This window comes from Barbus barbus, assembly GCF_936440315.1.
Source record: "Barbus barbus genome assembly, chromosome: 17".
NCBI lineage: Eukaryota > Metazoa > Chordata > Actinopteri > Cypriniformes > Cyprinidae > Barbus > Barbus barbus.
The window spans coordinates 16210994-16226344 of NC_136745.1; the positions used below are offsets into that span (position 1 = coordinate 16210994).

Sequence of the window (15351 nt, forward strand, 5' to 3'; positions counted from 1 at the left end):
ATTGTATATTTCATTTAAAAACAAATATTAAAAAAATAATAAATCAAAATATAGAAATCCATTAATAACAAAGGTCATCTTTTCTTATTTAGCGCTTTTGCTCCTATATTCTATTTCTAGGCTCTTTGTAGAAACATTTTATGGAATTTCTATCCCATTAGAGAATAAATTAGTGTTCCCAATATAGATAAAAGCCTTGAGTTCTTGGTAATAAAATACAAATTCCAATGGAAGGCTAAGACATCCCTTATGTCACAAGAAAGGACACATATTGAAAGATTCTGAGTAAAAGTAAAGCTTGCAGGCTAAATGAGGAAAATAGCAATGTTCCAACCTTTTACACTAACATTCAACACGTCTGCTATGTCTCATTTTCCTTTTTAGTCTCATCTTCCTCTGACATTTCAATTTGAGTCAATTTGCACTGACATTCAGCAAGGGCTGACATATTTAACGTGTGGTTCTAGAAGGGATAAAAAAGAGACAATAATGCTCTCTCAATCGAAGCCTTTTTGCAAGAATCCCACTGTTACACTCTGGGTTTTTGAGCATAAAGCAGCTTTTCAGACAGGAAGTAGAAGGTTGTGGAATGAAAATGACAGCCTCAGTCTGCCCCTGTGCCCTTTCACCAATCTCAGAGGGAGGTTAGGCGATATGGGAACAGCCCTACAGGCAAAGAAACCAAATTGTATTGCTACTTTCAATTTTCTTTTAAACTTAAGGATAAAAAGATAACAAGACCTTCTGTCAAATGCCTTCAGCGAGCACTTTCACATTGTCTCTATTCAGTTCCTGACACTTTGAACAAATGTTTTCTTTAAAAGTTTGAAGAATACTACTTTATAAACAGCGCATGCTTGTTGTACCATCAGCAATAGGTTTCATGCTGTGAGCTGCTGCTTTGCCACAGAGTGTGTGAATATGTGCATTTGTTTAGTCGGGTCGACCTTCAATGTGCAATTTACCCAGAGATATAAGCTTCTCACATTCACCTGATCCTGACTTGTTTTTCCATGACATGGGCACTTGTCAGTCATTGATCCTGTTCAGGGGCATTCACACTGACAGCGATTTGCAGCATCGAAGCAACTCCAAAAAATGTTGAGCTGAGAAAAGTGTACCATTATGCAAATAAGCATTGATGCAATGTGGCAACTTTTGATTGGAGTAAAGGCAGTGATCTGTCTTCTGTGACATACTATAGTTAAGTGTAGACAAGATGGAGAGGTTAATGTTACTGTGAGCAATCTCACCATTCTCTGTAATTTGTCTCAGTCCACATACAGCGATATAATACAAAATAATGCAAATGAACTATATCAGAGATTGCTGGCATTCTGTTTGATTCATGCATTGACTCGTTAATCTTGTTCAAGATATTGTGTATTATATTATGCATTGCAATTCATAAACAAACACTTTCCCTGCAGCCAAAAAAAAACTGATTAATTGCAATAATAATGTCTTTTACAGTTAAATTAAAAAAAAAAAAAAAAAACTGTGGCCAATTGTACAGCCCATCAATAATGTATTACAAAATGGAGTCAATAATATACAGTAGCCTGCCAACCTTCAATTCAGAAATAGAGCAGCTATGTTCCTGCATCATTCGTTGTGACATTTGATCTGAAATGGTCTGTGTTGCAAGATATTGTGATGAGAGATTTGCAACTGATAATCTGTAAATAACATGAATTTATTTTTTTGTGATTTCAACAATAGTTTGTTGAATGAATCATTAATCATTTTAATTCACTTTAATAACTCAGACACTCTTGCATAATCTTGTTCTGGGTGGTCTGATTTGGGAGGCAAGTACACTATGGTTTTGTAGACACTCTGGTTTCTTCGCTCTGATGAAGTTAGTATTCTCTGGTACGATAAGGAAGGCTGAATCTGGCCTGATGGGATTTACTGATGTGTGAATGAACAGAGCTTGTCAGTGCTGACTTGTGTTGTTCAAACTCTCCAGGTCTGGGAGTACATCAGTCACATGGGTATAGATCTCAGTCCTGATGAAGGTTGGCAGGCCATGAAAGCATGAAACTGTCCAGTTTTAGTTTGGAGAGTCTCTAGTTTCTCCAGAGTACGATGGAGGGCAAGATAATCTAAAAGGTATTTTATGCAATGTGTAGGTAAATTGTACAGCCTTAAAACCTGCTAATTGCACTGCATCTAAGTACATTATTTAAAGATGCTGTCTGGGTTCTTCATGCCCTCTTGATTCCGTATCGCAGCAATTAGCACATGGTCTATGAGAGGTTTTTGAGACATGCTAAATGTGTTTACTCAGATTCCAGCTCTTGCCTTTGGCTCTAGGGAGCATTTTCATTTTTCCTCAAGAGTTTGAGTAGTTCACACATTTAAGGCTAAATGTGTGGCTTGTTTATTCATAGCCATGCAGTGGCAATTAATGTATACTCATGTTTTTCATCTGGCTCGGTTCCCGCCATGCATGAATCTCACAGGCTCTGGGTATGGGGGACAATTGGACTGGTAATGTCTTGCATATGATTTTAGCATCAATTTATACATGACATTTTTCCAAATCTGAGTGTTTATCGTGATTGCAAGCTTGTCCTGCCATGCGTCCATGCCATGCTTTTAGTCAGTTTTTAATTTTTTTTTTTTTTTTTTATGAATCTGTGCAGTTCAAGGCTTTTAAAGAAAAAAAAAAACAACAACAACAAAATATGGCTTGATTGACATTGGTTTTATCTGAGATGGCATACTTTTCTACTATATAGTAGACACAATTGCCACAACTGACACTGGCAGGTCACATGACAATGACAACATGGTGGATGTAGTACAGTATGTCCAGGTTAAAATTAAGATTTATTAATTCATCAAACCTTTTAAATTATTCTGCTGAAGCATTTAAACAAAACTGGGGCTTTCTTATGATGTCTAATATGCTAATTTTTGTAAAGTTACTTGTTTGTAAAAATTTGTATGTATTGTTTGGGAGAGTTTTGAAAGCAATAGGTTAAAAATGGCAAATCTTCCAGACTTTATGTCTTTTTTCTGCCTTTGACCCTTGTTTACTTATGCTCCTACTTGTGATTGGTGCATCTACGTGGTTCTTTGTCATGATTGGTTTGTTCAATTGGCATATCTGTATGCTTCATGCTCCAAACTATTTACATCCCCCAGTGGAGTCAGAAGGCAATTACTTAACGCCACGCCAGCCCACAATGCCATTGCTTTCATCTGTCAAGGCTGATATGCCTCCGGAGAGAACGTCAGTCCACCTGCTCTGTCTGCTAAACAGACAAATGCGCACACACACACTCACACACAGAGAAATACAGGAGCCGGTCAATATCATTGGCAATGGAGATTTGTGTGATAAGAAACAGGGCCTCAATTGAAACGAAATTGACTTCAGTGAAAGGCAATACAGACTTTTAAAGATTGCCATATGGGAAGTGAAGAAAAAACGAAGGTAGAAACTTAGACAGAGAGAGATGGAAAAAACTAATTCACAGCACTGTAATATGGTGTGAAATGTACTTTAATTTATCAAATTTAACCACATGTTTATCCCACTTTTTTCTGCACAGTCCCACTTGTATATGAGCCACAATTAGCCCAATTAGAAGTACATGTAGTGTGATGGCATGCTAATATGAGTGGGGCTGTAGCGTCCCTATTGACAAGTGCAATGGAGATGGTGTTTTTCACAGGTGGTGTGAAGTCTCAGCCTTTCTTCAGCTTCTATTACTGCCTGTCTCTCACATTGATTGGGTCACAGTAAAGGTTTTATTCCATCTGACTTCAATGCGCAACACTTTTAAAAGATTCTGCAGCGATCACAGAGGCCTTGCGGGCTCATAAATGTACTAGTGGATGGGGGTGGAGAGCAGAGCACAACTTTTGATGGGAGAGCAGCTGGTAATTATGATTGAAGACCTCTGACGGCTTTGCTGCTTGTTGGAAAGGCTCTTTTGTTGCTTCTGTATGAGCTTATATATTGTATTTTGTGTATTTATATATACTGTAATCTATCCTTACATTTCAAAAATGTTGATATTTCTATGGTTTTCAGTGTTTGGCATTTACCTTGTTTTTACTAACATTTGTGATTCCAAATTGTCCTGATTTTTCCAGGGTTGTGTGCCATTAAAACATTTGATAATGCCTTTTACATTTTAGTTCAATTTATGAATATAATTTAAATTAAAGTCAAAAACAGGTTGCAGAATTGCAGTTGGAATTTGGATGTAAAAAAAAAGTGAAAATTTGAATAAATTATATAAAATTGGACTGCCACTTTTAGCTAAAATATTACATTTCTGTTAATAAGTAGGTAAGATATATTTAAAATAGAAATTGTTTGTAACATTATATATAACTTTTGATCAATTTAGTCAATCCTTGAATAAAACTAGTAATTTCTTTAAAAATCTTACTGACATCAAAAATTTGATTGGTTGTGTATATATTTCACCTTCCATTTAGATGAGTCCTGAATGTTTAACACAGTCACTTCGGTTACAGAATGCATTTATCACTCGTTTGTGGCCAAACTGGTTGTGAACAGAATTGTATTTAACACTCTAAAAAACTGTAACAACCATATTTTGTTGTTGAGTGACCATAGGCTTTCTCATACCTGTTTTGATTTAGCTCTTCCTGCTGTAGAAGCATCACCGCTCTGTATTGGGAAAGAGTGTGAACTAAATCAAAACTCCATGTTGCTGCTGTGAGAGATGGTCGAGCCCTGAAGGAGAGTCTACTTATCTGCTACATGTGCTGTAAATGAGGGGGCAAAACCTCCACTTATAATGTACTGTCATTAATCACAAACATTGACTGAGGATTCCATAATATTTTTACATCATCCGCGATCTTGCGCGATTATCAGTGCACCATATTTGTTTAGGCTTCATCCAAGTGTTTTCATACCATAAAATAGACTCTTTCTCTGTTCCTGTTTCCCTCTCTGACATACACATTAACAAATACTCGTCTTCTCTCTTGCGTTCCTTGTTCTGAAAAAAGTGTTCGCCTTTCAATCCTACAGGGAATTGTACAACGCAGTGGCTTGTCCTGGGGCAATTTCCAAATCTATTACGACACAAAAGAATGTAATTGAATGGCTAGGCAGGATATTACTGAATGCCAGAGATACTCACGTCAGGATATTACTCACACATACACATGTCCTGCTTTGATGAGAAGCTGTACTTCAATTCAAGATTTATTTATTGCATTCAGTAGAGTTCTGATTTTTTTTGCCAATGACAATAAAAAGATTAAGAGACTGGGTAGCCTACACTAAATAGAGTTTAGACTTATTTGAAAACAGTTCACCTATAATAGAAGGTCCATAAGGGACGTGAAACAGCACCATTTGTATTTGTGTTCAATTAAAAATGCCCATTGGATATTTTAACCTATAAAGTTATCATAAGTCTTCAGTTGACCTGCATAGAAAAATATAAATATAAAGTTTAGGGTCGGTAAGATTTTGTTTAAATCCTTTTGAAAGAAAGTTTAAATGTATTTGATCAAAAACGCTGTAAAACTGTAATTTTATTACAATTTAAAATAAGTCTGTTATGTTTAAATATATTTAAAAATGTGATTCTATTAGTGTGATGGCAAGGCTGAATTTTCAGCATCCATTACTCCAGACTTCATGAGCTGACAGCACTCATAAAATGGTTGGTTGACAGGTGTCAGGTGATTAGGAAAGGAATAAATAGATTTGCCTCGATAAGGCACAGGAAATTTACAGTTTAACATTGCCTTCTTGGTTTCCCCCAATTCATTCTAGGTTTTCAAGTTGGTATTTCTGTATTGCTCACAGTATTCTTTCATTTATCCATGCTTTTCTAAATGCCCCAATTTGGGAAGTCAGCAAGAGTTTATCTTTGTGCACACCACTTTATGAAACCATTCGCCTTTGTCTTTTTGCTCATGTGTTAGTGGTGCTGGAATGGGAAGTTTTTGCTAAAAGTTGTTGTGTTCGTAATCATTCGGGGAAAACAACAGTGTCAAATGCAGCTCTAAAATACATGCTGTCTACGTTTTCCATGGTTCACTGTCTGTTCTGTTACTGAATTTAATGCAAATGCAGAAGTCCTCACTCCTAATTTACAAACCCTGTTGTAGAACAGTGATTTTGGTTAATTAAAATAATAATAAAAAAAATTATAATAAAACTATATTTTTATAGATTGGACCCCAGAACCTTTGTACTGTAAGCAACAACAAAGTGGCAGGCTTCACAATCAAATGATGATCCTTGCATTAATACATTGGTTTAAAAAATCCCAGTATAGACTAAGGCTGCTCTGTGCCTGCTCAAAAATCTGTGTAAAGATAAATGGTAAAGATGCTGCATAAAAAAAAGACAGACTAAATTATGCATGTTCTGTTCCACCTCAACCCCTAGTTTCAAAGTATATAGTTGTCATTTTTAAGTAAATGCATCTTTGCCACCACTGAGCAGCATTAATCAGTCTTATAAACACATCTAATGTCAAAGGTGGCACAAAAGTGTTTTTTTTGTTGTTGTTGCCTTTAGGTATTTTTTTATACAGACTGTTAAATTCTGCTCAGAGGTGGCATGAATGCATTTACACAGATTTAAATACAGCTGTATCCTTCCATTCTAGGGGCTGAGGTGGGTCAGAGCTGGTTTGATTTATTCTGGCTTTTATGTGGCATTACATCTTTAAACAGAATTTTGAGCAGGCACATAGCTTTGTAAAGATGTCATAAATGCCACTTCAGAAGCACTTTTATGTTAACTTTAACGACAAGTTAAGGCAGCTCTATGCCTGCTCTGTATTCAGTGTAAAGATGCAATGCTGCATTAAAGCCAGACTAAATTATGCCTGCACTGACCCGCCTCATCTCTTAGTATCAAAGTATATTCTTGCAATTACTGTGTAAATGCATCTATGCCACCTCTGAGCAGCAGTAAAAACTGTCAAAAGTGTAAAGACATATAAATGCCACTGCAGAAGCACTTAAAACGTAATATGTAATTTAAAGCAAATAGTTTAATTTAGCTCAAAGAGAATCATTTCTGATTTTATAGGGAATTTGAACAGACTCACTGTTTCACGGCTGATTCATTGACCAAGCCATATAACATCAACTCTGCACTGGATATTAAAATCCAAAATATAGTGAAAACACTATTTAATAGCACAGTAACAGGATCGGCAGATTAAGCACAAAACACACGATACTTCTCTTTTCAATATAAACAAGATTTTATTTATATAAACCTAAGACATAAACTTATCTAACACATGAACACAAGCATGCACACATTGCAGAAAGAGAGAAAGTAAGGAAAGGATGAGTTTAAGAGAATGAACATGTGAAATCTTAAGTTTACAGCAATATGTGCTATTGCATAGACCTGAACAACCGTCAATCACTTATTTAACACTTGCTTTGAGTTTCTCAATGAGGCTAAAATTGGTATTAAATGCACCAATTCAATTAGAACCTGGAGGTTACTTGCTTGCTTTGCTAAAGGATTCCCTTCGTTGCAGGAAAGGGGATTCCCCGAAGTTGCTGATTGGCTGAGAGTTCAGTAGTCGTGAAGTGACGTCTTGGGAAGCCAATGGTTGGGCGTTGGCTGAGAATGCGGAGTTGTGGCTGGTAGAAGTTTTGAGGCGGTCACAGATTCGAGTTGAACTTGAAGACGAGGTGTGGCGGCAAAACTTAACTGAGTACACAAAACTTTCGGAAAATAAAATAAATTAAAGTAAAAGAATAAAGGGATGTGAAGAGACTAGGTGGGTTTTCTTCTCATCGTGGTGTTAAGTAGCCACTGGCATGTAGGCCAGAGCACGCTCAGAGAGCGCTAAAAGGCAGCGTCAAAACGCGGTGGCAAAAGTTGAAGCAAAAAAAGAGAGAACCGAGAGTGGTTTTATGGTGTCCTGAGTTTTTAAACTCGGCTTCTGGACACATCCCCTCTGGTGTCTTGACCAATCAGATAGGCTATTATCTTAGCTAGGGGTGCTCCTTCCATCATAACTCAGCACATGGTCCGAATTTTACACACTCTTGCAAAGTATAATTTTGGATGTGATTTCTATAACCAGAATATGATACATTTGACAAAGAATCAATTGGAAAAAACGTTTCAAGCTAGAATTGTCAAACTCATACATACCAAACATGAATATTAATCCTTCAGCTATTCAATAATGATTAAAAAGACATACATAATATTTGATTAAAACATGATAGTCTAATGTGTGGGTTACATACATAATATTGAGTGATGCATAAAAATGGTTAGTTTCATTCAAATGAAAATGAAAGCCTTTTAAGATTGTAGGTGCATATGAAAATGACAGTCTCTGTGTACAAAGGAATTTCAGTCTGGTTCTTTGTCTTGTATGTGGGAGACCAACCCAAGAAAGTCTGTAGCTCGTGATTTCTTTCACAGACCTTATTTACTTGCCCCCAAATTTGACAATCTCCTTCCTGAATTGGAATTATCAATAAGTGTTCTTTTGTCTTAATGTTGCAAGCTGTTTTGTGAAAGAGGTTTGCTGGTTAAGCTTTCTTCAGACGGGCTGGCGCTAGGATCTGGACAGATTTATGACATTGTACTGTTTTCTTGGGCCTCTGTGGAATTTCGGCTCCTCAGGTTTCGATGTTCTGATCGAATCTTAACTTTGTCTGCTTCGGTCTCTGATATCCTACAACTTCTATGCCACCTTTGCACTATAAATTAGACAACTGACAAGTTAGTGCTGCTCTGTGCCTGCTGTAAAGATGCAAAGCTGCTTAAAAGCCACACTAAATTATGCCTGCACTGACTCACCTCATCTCCTAGTATCAACATATATAGTTGCAATTTACTGTGTTGTAAATGCATTTATGCCACCTCTGAGCAGCATTAAACAGTGCGTAAAGACCTTTAAATGGCGCTTCAGAAGCACTTAAAGTATGTGTCGCCCTTGCAGTGTAAATTTGGCTTTAGAAGTCTTTAGAGATTTGGAAATGAGTAAACTGTACTACAGACCTGATCTCTGGATAAATACATGAAAACTGATGCTCATGCACTTGTGCTACTGTGCATTCTCTCAGATCCTCTCTCTCATAACTGTTCCACAGAAGAATTCCCTAATGAACGCAGAGAGTGTGCCATGCGGTATGAATCTGATATTAAATGAGGATTGCTAAAGGTGCATCGGCGCTACACTGCTGTTATCCACTATATGAGCTGAGAGTAACACAATGAATAAGAGACATTACCGACTAATTTGGTAAATTAGCTTTAAATGAGAGCACAGCGATGAAATCCAAAATTGCTGTTTGCGAGGCGAGAGGCATGTTTGTCTTGTGCGCAAGCTGGTTATAATTCCCTGGATCTTTAATTGCATAATCATTTGAGATACCCCAACCCATGTACTCATTTGTTTTGCTTTGGCTTGATTATGTTTTCCACTTGTGTGCTTCTCTATGCATGAATGCAATTAAAATACCTGGGAAAAACCATTTTAGATGTCCTTAACATGATCATGGGAAGGAGATCAAGTCAATCAAGATTTAGAGCAATTTTATTGTGGAAGCTGCTTTAAAACTACAAGGCTACAAGCATGTCATTATTTAAAGTAGTTAAATTAGTTTGCTGTAAGCCCATGACTACAAGACAAAAAAAAAAAAAATGTCTATGATGTTGATGTTTTATAGAGTGAAATAAAGCTTTTAAATGTTTATTTTTATCTGAAGTATTTTTCTGCTTTATTGAGGGCTTTTCCTTTTTAATATTTCTGTATTTAATAAGAAACAAAATATCACCCAGAATGTGTGTGTGTGTGTGTGGGGGGGGGGGGGGGGGGTTACATTAAATTAGCTGCTGCCCCGCTACTGGAAAGTTTAGTTAAGTTAATAGACAGTTACTGAGGGTTGAAGTTTTTTTTTCTTTTTTTGGCAACCTCATTTTGTCATTTTTCTGATCTGTCTCATTTAAAGGCTGGTCGCTGTCTGATTTATGAGTAGGTGGCCTCGGTCAACCCAAAAGGTCAGGGTACAGCTCCACTGAAAAGCAAATGAAGAGACTTTACCTTAATTAGACCGCCAGAAATGTTTGGCACCTGGCTCTGTTATTCCTTTTATACTGTATAAAAACTAAGAAATTATATACAAGGATCTTTTAACAGCTATCCTATTTATGACTGAATGACATTAAGTTTCGGCTGAGGAGATAATTATATTCAAATTAAATGTTAAGTTGAATAGTTTTTAGTTGAAAAGAAGCCGTCATAATGAACTGTCATGTATGGTTGGCGTTTCTTCTGAGCTTGTAGGAGCAGCCGTTATTTCCTACTGTCATTAAAATCTTAATTTCAAAACGGTGAAACTATCAGGAGACGCATGCTTCAAGTAATGCAAAACCTATCACCATCATTATAAAGAGTGTTATGAAGCTGTGAGTCAGAGTGTAAAGTCATTTTAGCTCTTGCCTTGGGCAGTACAGCGACTTCAGCTGTATTAGATGCTCGTCAGATTTCAGACTCGTCGGAAGCTGATTGATGGGGCTCATAAATAGATTTGGGGGTCAGGGGTTTGTTTGTTATCTTAGTTCCGCTCCAGGTGTGTGTTTGTTTGTATACAGGGGAAGGTGGTTGGTGGCATTTCAGAGCCAGAAAAATTCAAAGGCTTGTTGGACACATGATTAGGTCCAAAATCTATAGTGAAATGTCTATGTAAGCAGGATTTTAAGGCATTACATGCATGCTTCCCGACATGAAGTATGATACAGTAAATCATTTTTGGTCAAATTCTAATGCAAGTTAACATGCATGTTTAACAGTGAAGAAAATCCCATAACACATTACAACAAGTTCATTGCAGTGTTATTATAGTATTATTTAAGTGCTCTTTTATTTTAAGTTAATATATATATATATATATATACACACACACACACACACACACACACACACACACACAGGTTATTATATAGTTATAATTATAATTTATTTTAGTTTTAGTAATTTTATAAAAAGTTATCGTTAACTAAAATTAACTGAGTATACTATATAAAATCATAAGCAAAATCTTATAACATCACCAGCAGTAGACTTTAATTAGTGCTTTGTAATAAATGTGTTATCATCTGTTATCACTAAACCAGCCCAACTTCCAAAGCAAGATGCCGTCTTTTAAACGTCCGTTTACACTAGACTTGTTTGTAACAGTACAGTACATTGCTTTAATGAAGTGCTAGGTGTCACAGGAAGTGATATTCACACCAGTAATGTGGCATCTGTAACGGGGCGAACGAGACGTGAGACGTGCAGATCCATGTGCAAGCTTTTATTAATAAACATAGTCAAAAAACAGGCAGGGTCAAGCAACGGCAAACAGGTATGGTACGGGCAAGACACAGAACAATCCTAGGGCTAGAGAGAGTCAACGATCGGCGAACAATATCCAACAGGGCAAGGCAGAGAGATAATCCAGGTATACGAGCAGTAGTCCAAGAGAGGTGCAAACAGAGTCCAAACGGCAAGGCAAAGGGTAAATCCAGGAAACACGGGCAAGAATCAAAACACTAGAAAAACACACAAGGCAAGACTATGACAACAAAGTGGTTTCCGTATCGCAGCTAAAACTAGCAGAGTTATAAATGCAGAACAATACTGGAACTAAACAGAAAAACACAGAATGGCTCGGTAAGGCAGCTAGCACTAGGGGAGTGCTATACGCAGAACAATACTCGGCGATCTGTGAAAGGAAGTCCATGGTTTATGTATGGTGTGTGATTGTGTGATCAGTGAATACAGCTGTGTGTCGTCAGTGCAATGGATGATGGGAAATGCAGTCCAATGTGATGCGTGGTGTGAGAGTCAATATGATGGAGAGGCGACCGCTTGAGGCAGTTGGACAAAAGACCACGAACCAGATTCGTGACAGCATCTAAGAACAGTTTGACATTCTCACTAGAAATCAGGGGTAGCCACAGTTGCTGGTGCACTGTTGAAATAGCAAATAATTTTCTGTGAACAAAAGTGAGCTAGAAATAGATTTGAATGGCTGATGTGGACACCATGTGAAAAAACCAAGTGGGGGGAAAAGTTGATATTAACCCACTCTCTCTTCATTGTTTCGCAGAGGTCTATCAGCTCAGTCTTCCTGAAGACCAGAAGCTGAGCGTCACCACGGTAACGGTGGGTCAGAGCGCCGTGCTCACGTGTGCCATCACAGGAGACCAGCGGCCGCCAATCATCTGGAGACGCAACAACCATGCCCTCAACATGCTGGAGCTGGAGGACATTAACGTGAGTGACGTGTCCCTTTTATCTTATTTCATCTCTGTCACGCTCTGCTTTTATCCAGTCGAGTGTGTGTATGTACAAGCCATCTGGAAAGCGTTTCTATCAGCTACCTTTTTAAAGCTGCTGAAAGCAAGTGGCGGCACTTTCAAGCCAAAAAATTGACACACAAGTGCAAACGCACATTCAGCAGCGGCCTTGTTTTGAAATGATTTGACATGGTGTGGGATCGTTCGATGTTCAATCTAATTCGCTTCATTTCTCTTAATGTTCCTTCAGCTCGATTTAACTAACATTCAAGAAAGAGATGGAAGCCAGGTGGGATTTCACAAAAGAAACCCATAAATAACACAATAAGTCTCTGAGTTTTCAGATGTTTTACAGTTGTGCCACGCTCCAGCTGTAATATATATTTATTACAGTAACCTTAACCAACCCAGGCTGATGGAATATGGCCCCATGATACCAAATTGAGATATGAGTGATGTTTTAAATGTTCACACCGTAACGCAACATCACTCAACACAGCTACAACTCAATAGAAAGAACATTAGTGTAAATGAGGATTGAGAGAGAACATACTCAAGAGAAACTAAATGGGTTTGGCAGTTTTTTATGATGCTTGATTGAGCCAATATGAAATGAAGTCATTTAAGACGAAAAGAACGGTTAAGAAAAGAATTAAACAGAAGTACTTAAATAAATGAAAGCAGCATAGAGAATATGGTATGTCTCTCTGGGAATATGCTGCATGGAAGAAATGTAGTCTGTCTAACATAAATGAATACAGTTTCATTAAAGTGCTCAATATATTTATGGATATAAGTTTGTGAGCTTGCTGTCTGCCAAGAAGGAAATTTGTATTCCCAAAACACTACTGTTTATCTTAACAATATTTTATCATGAACATTTCCATTGTCCTTGACTTTCATTTTATTTATTTTTTTTTAATTTGCAGAATATAATGTCAAGTAAATCTGTTCATTCTTCTTTGTTACAGTGTGTGTTTATTTCTATTAAGAGTGTTTATATTTGACCAGCCAAAATCTTGGCTCACTGGGGTATTCGTCAATTGAGTCAAAACTAGATTTTGTGTCATCTTTAATATATTAAAAGTTTATGAAGCCTTTAAATGAGGAAGGAGTCTGTGGCTGCCAAGATCCATCTCTAGAACCTTTACCCTGGAGTCCCTACCCCAATATAAGCCAGACGGAACAGTAGCATCTACATGAATAATCTAAAAACTCAGAGGAAAGCTTGTTTAAATGTCAGTAGCTCTAAAAGTCACAGACAATCCTTTAGGACAACAGAGCTGGCTGAACTAACCCAGAAGATGCAGAAAAACATTCATGTACCTTTGAAGTATCCTGCATTCCCAAATCACTTACAGTAATGTCATCAAGTCTGTCATGTCAAGGTATGTTGCATGAACTTTATTTTATTTTATTTTATTTCCAAGTATAGATGGAGGTATAATATTGCCCCCATCTATACTTCACTATAGATTCAGTGAATTTTTATTTTTATTATGAAAATTTCCCTTTCTTTCTTTCTTTCTTTCTTTCTTTCTTTCTTTCTTTCTTTCTTTCTTTCTTTCTTTCTTTCTTTCTTTCTTTCTCTTTCTTTCTTTCTTTCCTTTTTTCTTTCATTTTTTCTTGTCTGCTGTCAGAGAGAACCTCATTAATCCAAGTATAGTTAGAGGTAATTTCGTTAAGTTTAGTGAATCCCGTCTTCATCTAAGGAAGCATCTTCCGCACATTAATTTGCTGAAAATGAGGGATCTTGCTGAGCGTTGCGTCATGGGACACAATTGAGACCACCACATGGCCATTATTATGAACCGCTCACTGAATACTTAAAACAAAAGAAGAGGATTTGGATACTAAAGAAGAAACTGTGGGTACAGCATTATTAAGGATCAGCAGGAAGAATTGTTTGAGCTAGCATATAGTCTCACACTGTAATCATCCAGATTGTGTATTTCCCTTTCAACATTAATCAAAAAGATAAATGATACAATAGAAAACCAGCCGTTATCTTTGCATGTTGACATTTTCACTTTTGCACCTAAAATCATTCTTGAAACTGAAATGTTTTTGTTTGGATTGATTTCTTTTCTACATATCCCCTCTCAGGTAGGTTCATGTTTTGGGCCTGCATACCTTTAAGATGCTAAAGTCAGAAAACCCTGAAGCTAATCACTTCTAACACCACAATTAACCCTCGTTGTCTCATAAATCTGAAGACCAGGTTAAGGTGCCTGCACTATTGAGCTGGTTCAGAGTCAAGGGAAATGAAGGAGCTGGTGGTTTGCACTCTTCAGCGCTTCTTCAAGACATCCTATTTCTCTGTTCATTTACCATGAGGGTTACGATGCCATATCCTGGCCTTATATTTTGCAGTGGTTTGTCGTAAATCATATCCTTTATATAATACACTATAGTGTAAAACCAGCGTTGGGGAAATATGTTGAAACTGATCAATTTAAACTAAATACAATTGCATTAGGTTAGAAATTATAGTAATTATATAGAAACGGCAACATTAACTAAATATATAGCTGTAAAATCACGGAAAATGTCACACATGGAATCAAATGAGTCTTTTTTTCAAATCTGAATGAACTGATTGTCATAGATAGATGAATCACACTTCCCAACAGGACTTGAGAGAGAGAGTGCCTTTGATTATTGCCTCAGTTTGTTCGGTTTTAAAGTTCCATGCACAATATAATGTCACGTTAAAACCAGTACTGTACAGTACCATCATTCTACATTGGCACTCATTAAGTAGAAAACGGAGTTATTGTTATGCTACTTATAAGTGTAAGTTAGTAGCATCACCATTTGCAGTTTATCTCTCCCATATTCACTGGCTTTGTGTGCATACATGTGAGTGTACAAGTTTTTACAGTCGTACTGCATCATTCTGCAGCCTAATAAAATCAAAATTAACATATTTAATCGGAACCATCTGAATCGTCCTTGAAGGAATAGTTCTGCGTTCCTGGGCATCAGGATGTCAGGAAAAGCCAGTTGACCTTGTAAAAACAATGGCGTTTGAATACATTAGCTTCATGGGG

At 37.1% G+C, this 15351-nt stretch overlaps 1 protein-coding gene across 2 annotated transcripts in view; it reads left to right on the forward strand.

Annotated features, from left to right (window-relative positions):
* The window catches only part of LOC306883735 (follistatin-related protein 5-like), a 142254-nt gene that overhangs the window by 85483 nt on the left and 41420 nt on the right, over positions 1–15351 (forward strand). For both annotated transcript variants that reach the window (XM_079439166.1, XM_079439167.1), the window contains exon 7: positions 12109–12275. In XM_079439166.1, coding sequence (XP_079295292.1) covers positions 12109–12275 — 167 coding nt within the window. The remainder of the gene's footprint in view (positions 1–12108; positions 12276–15351) is intronic.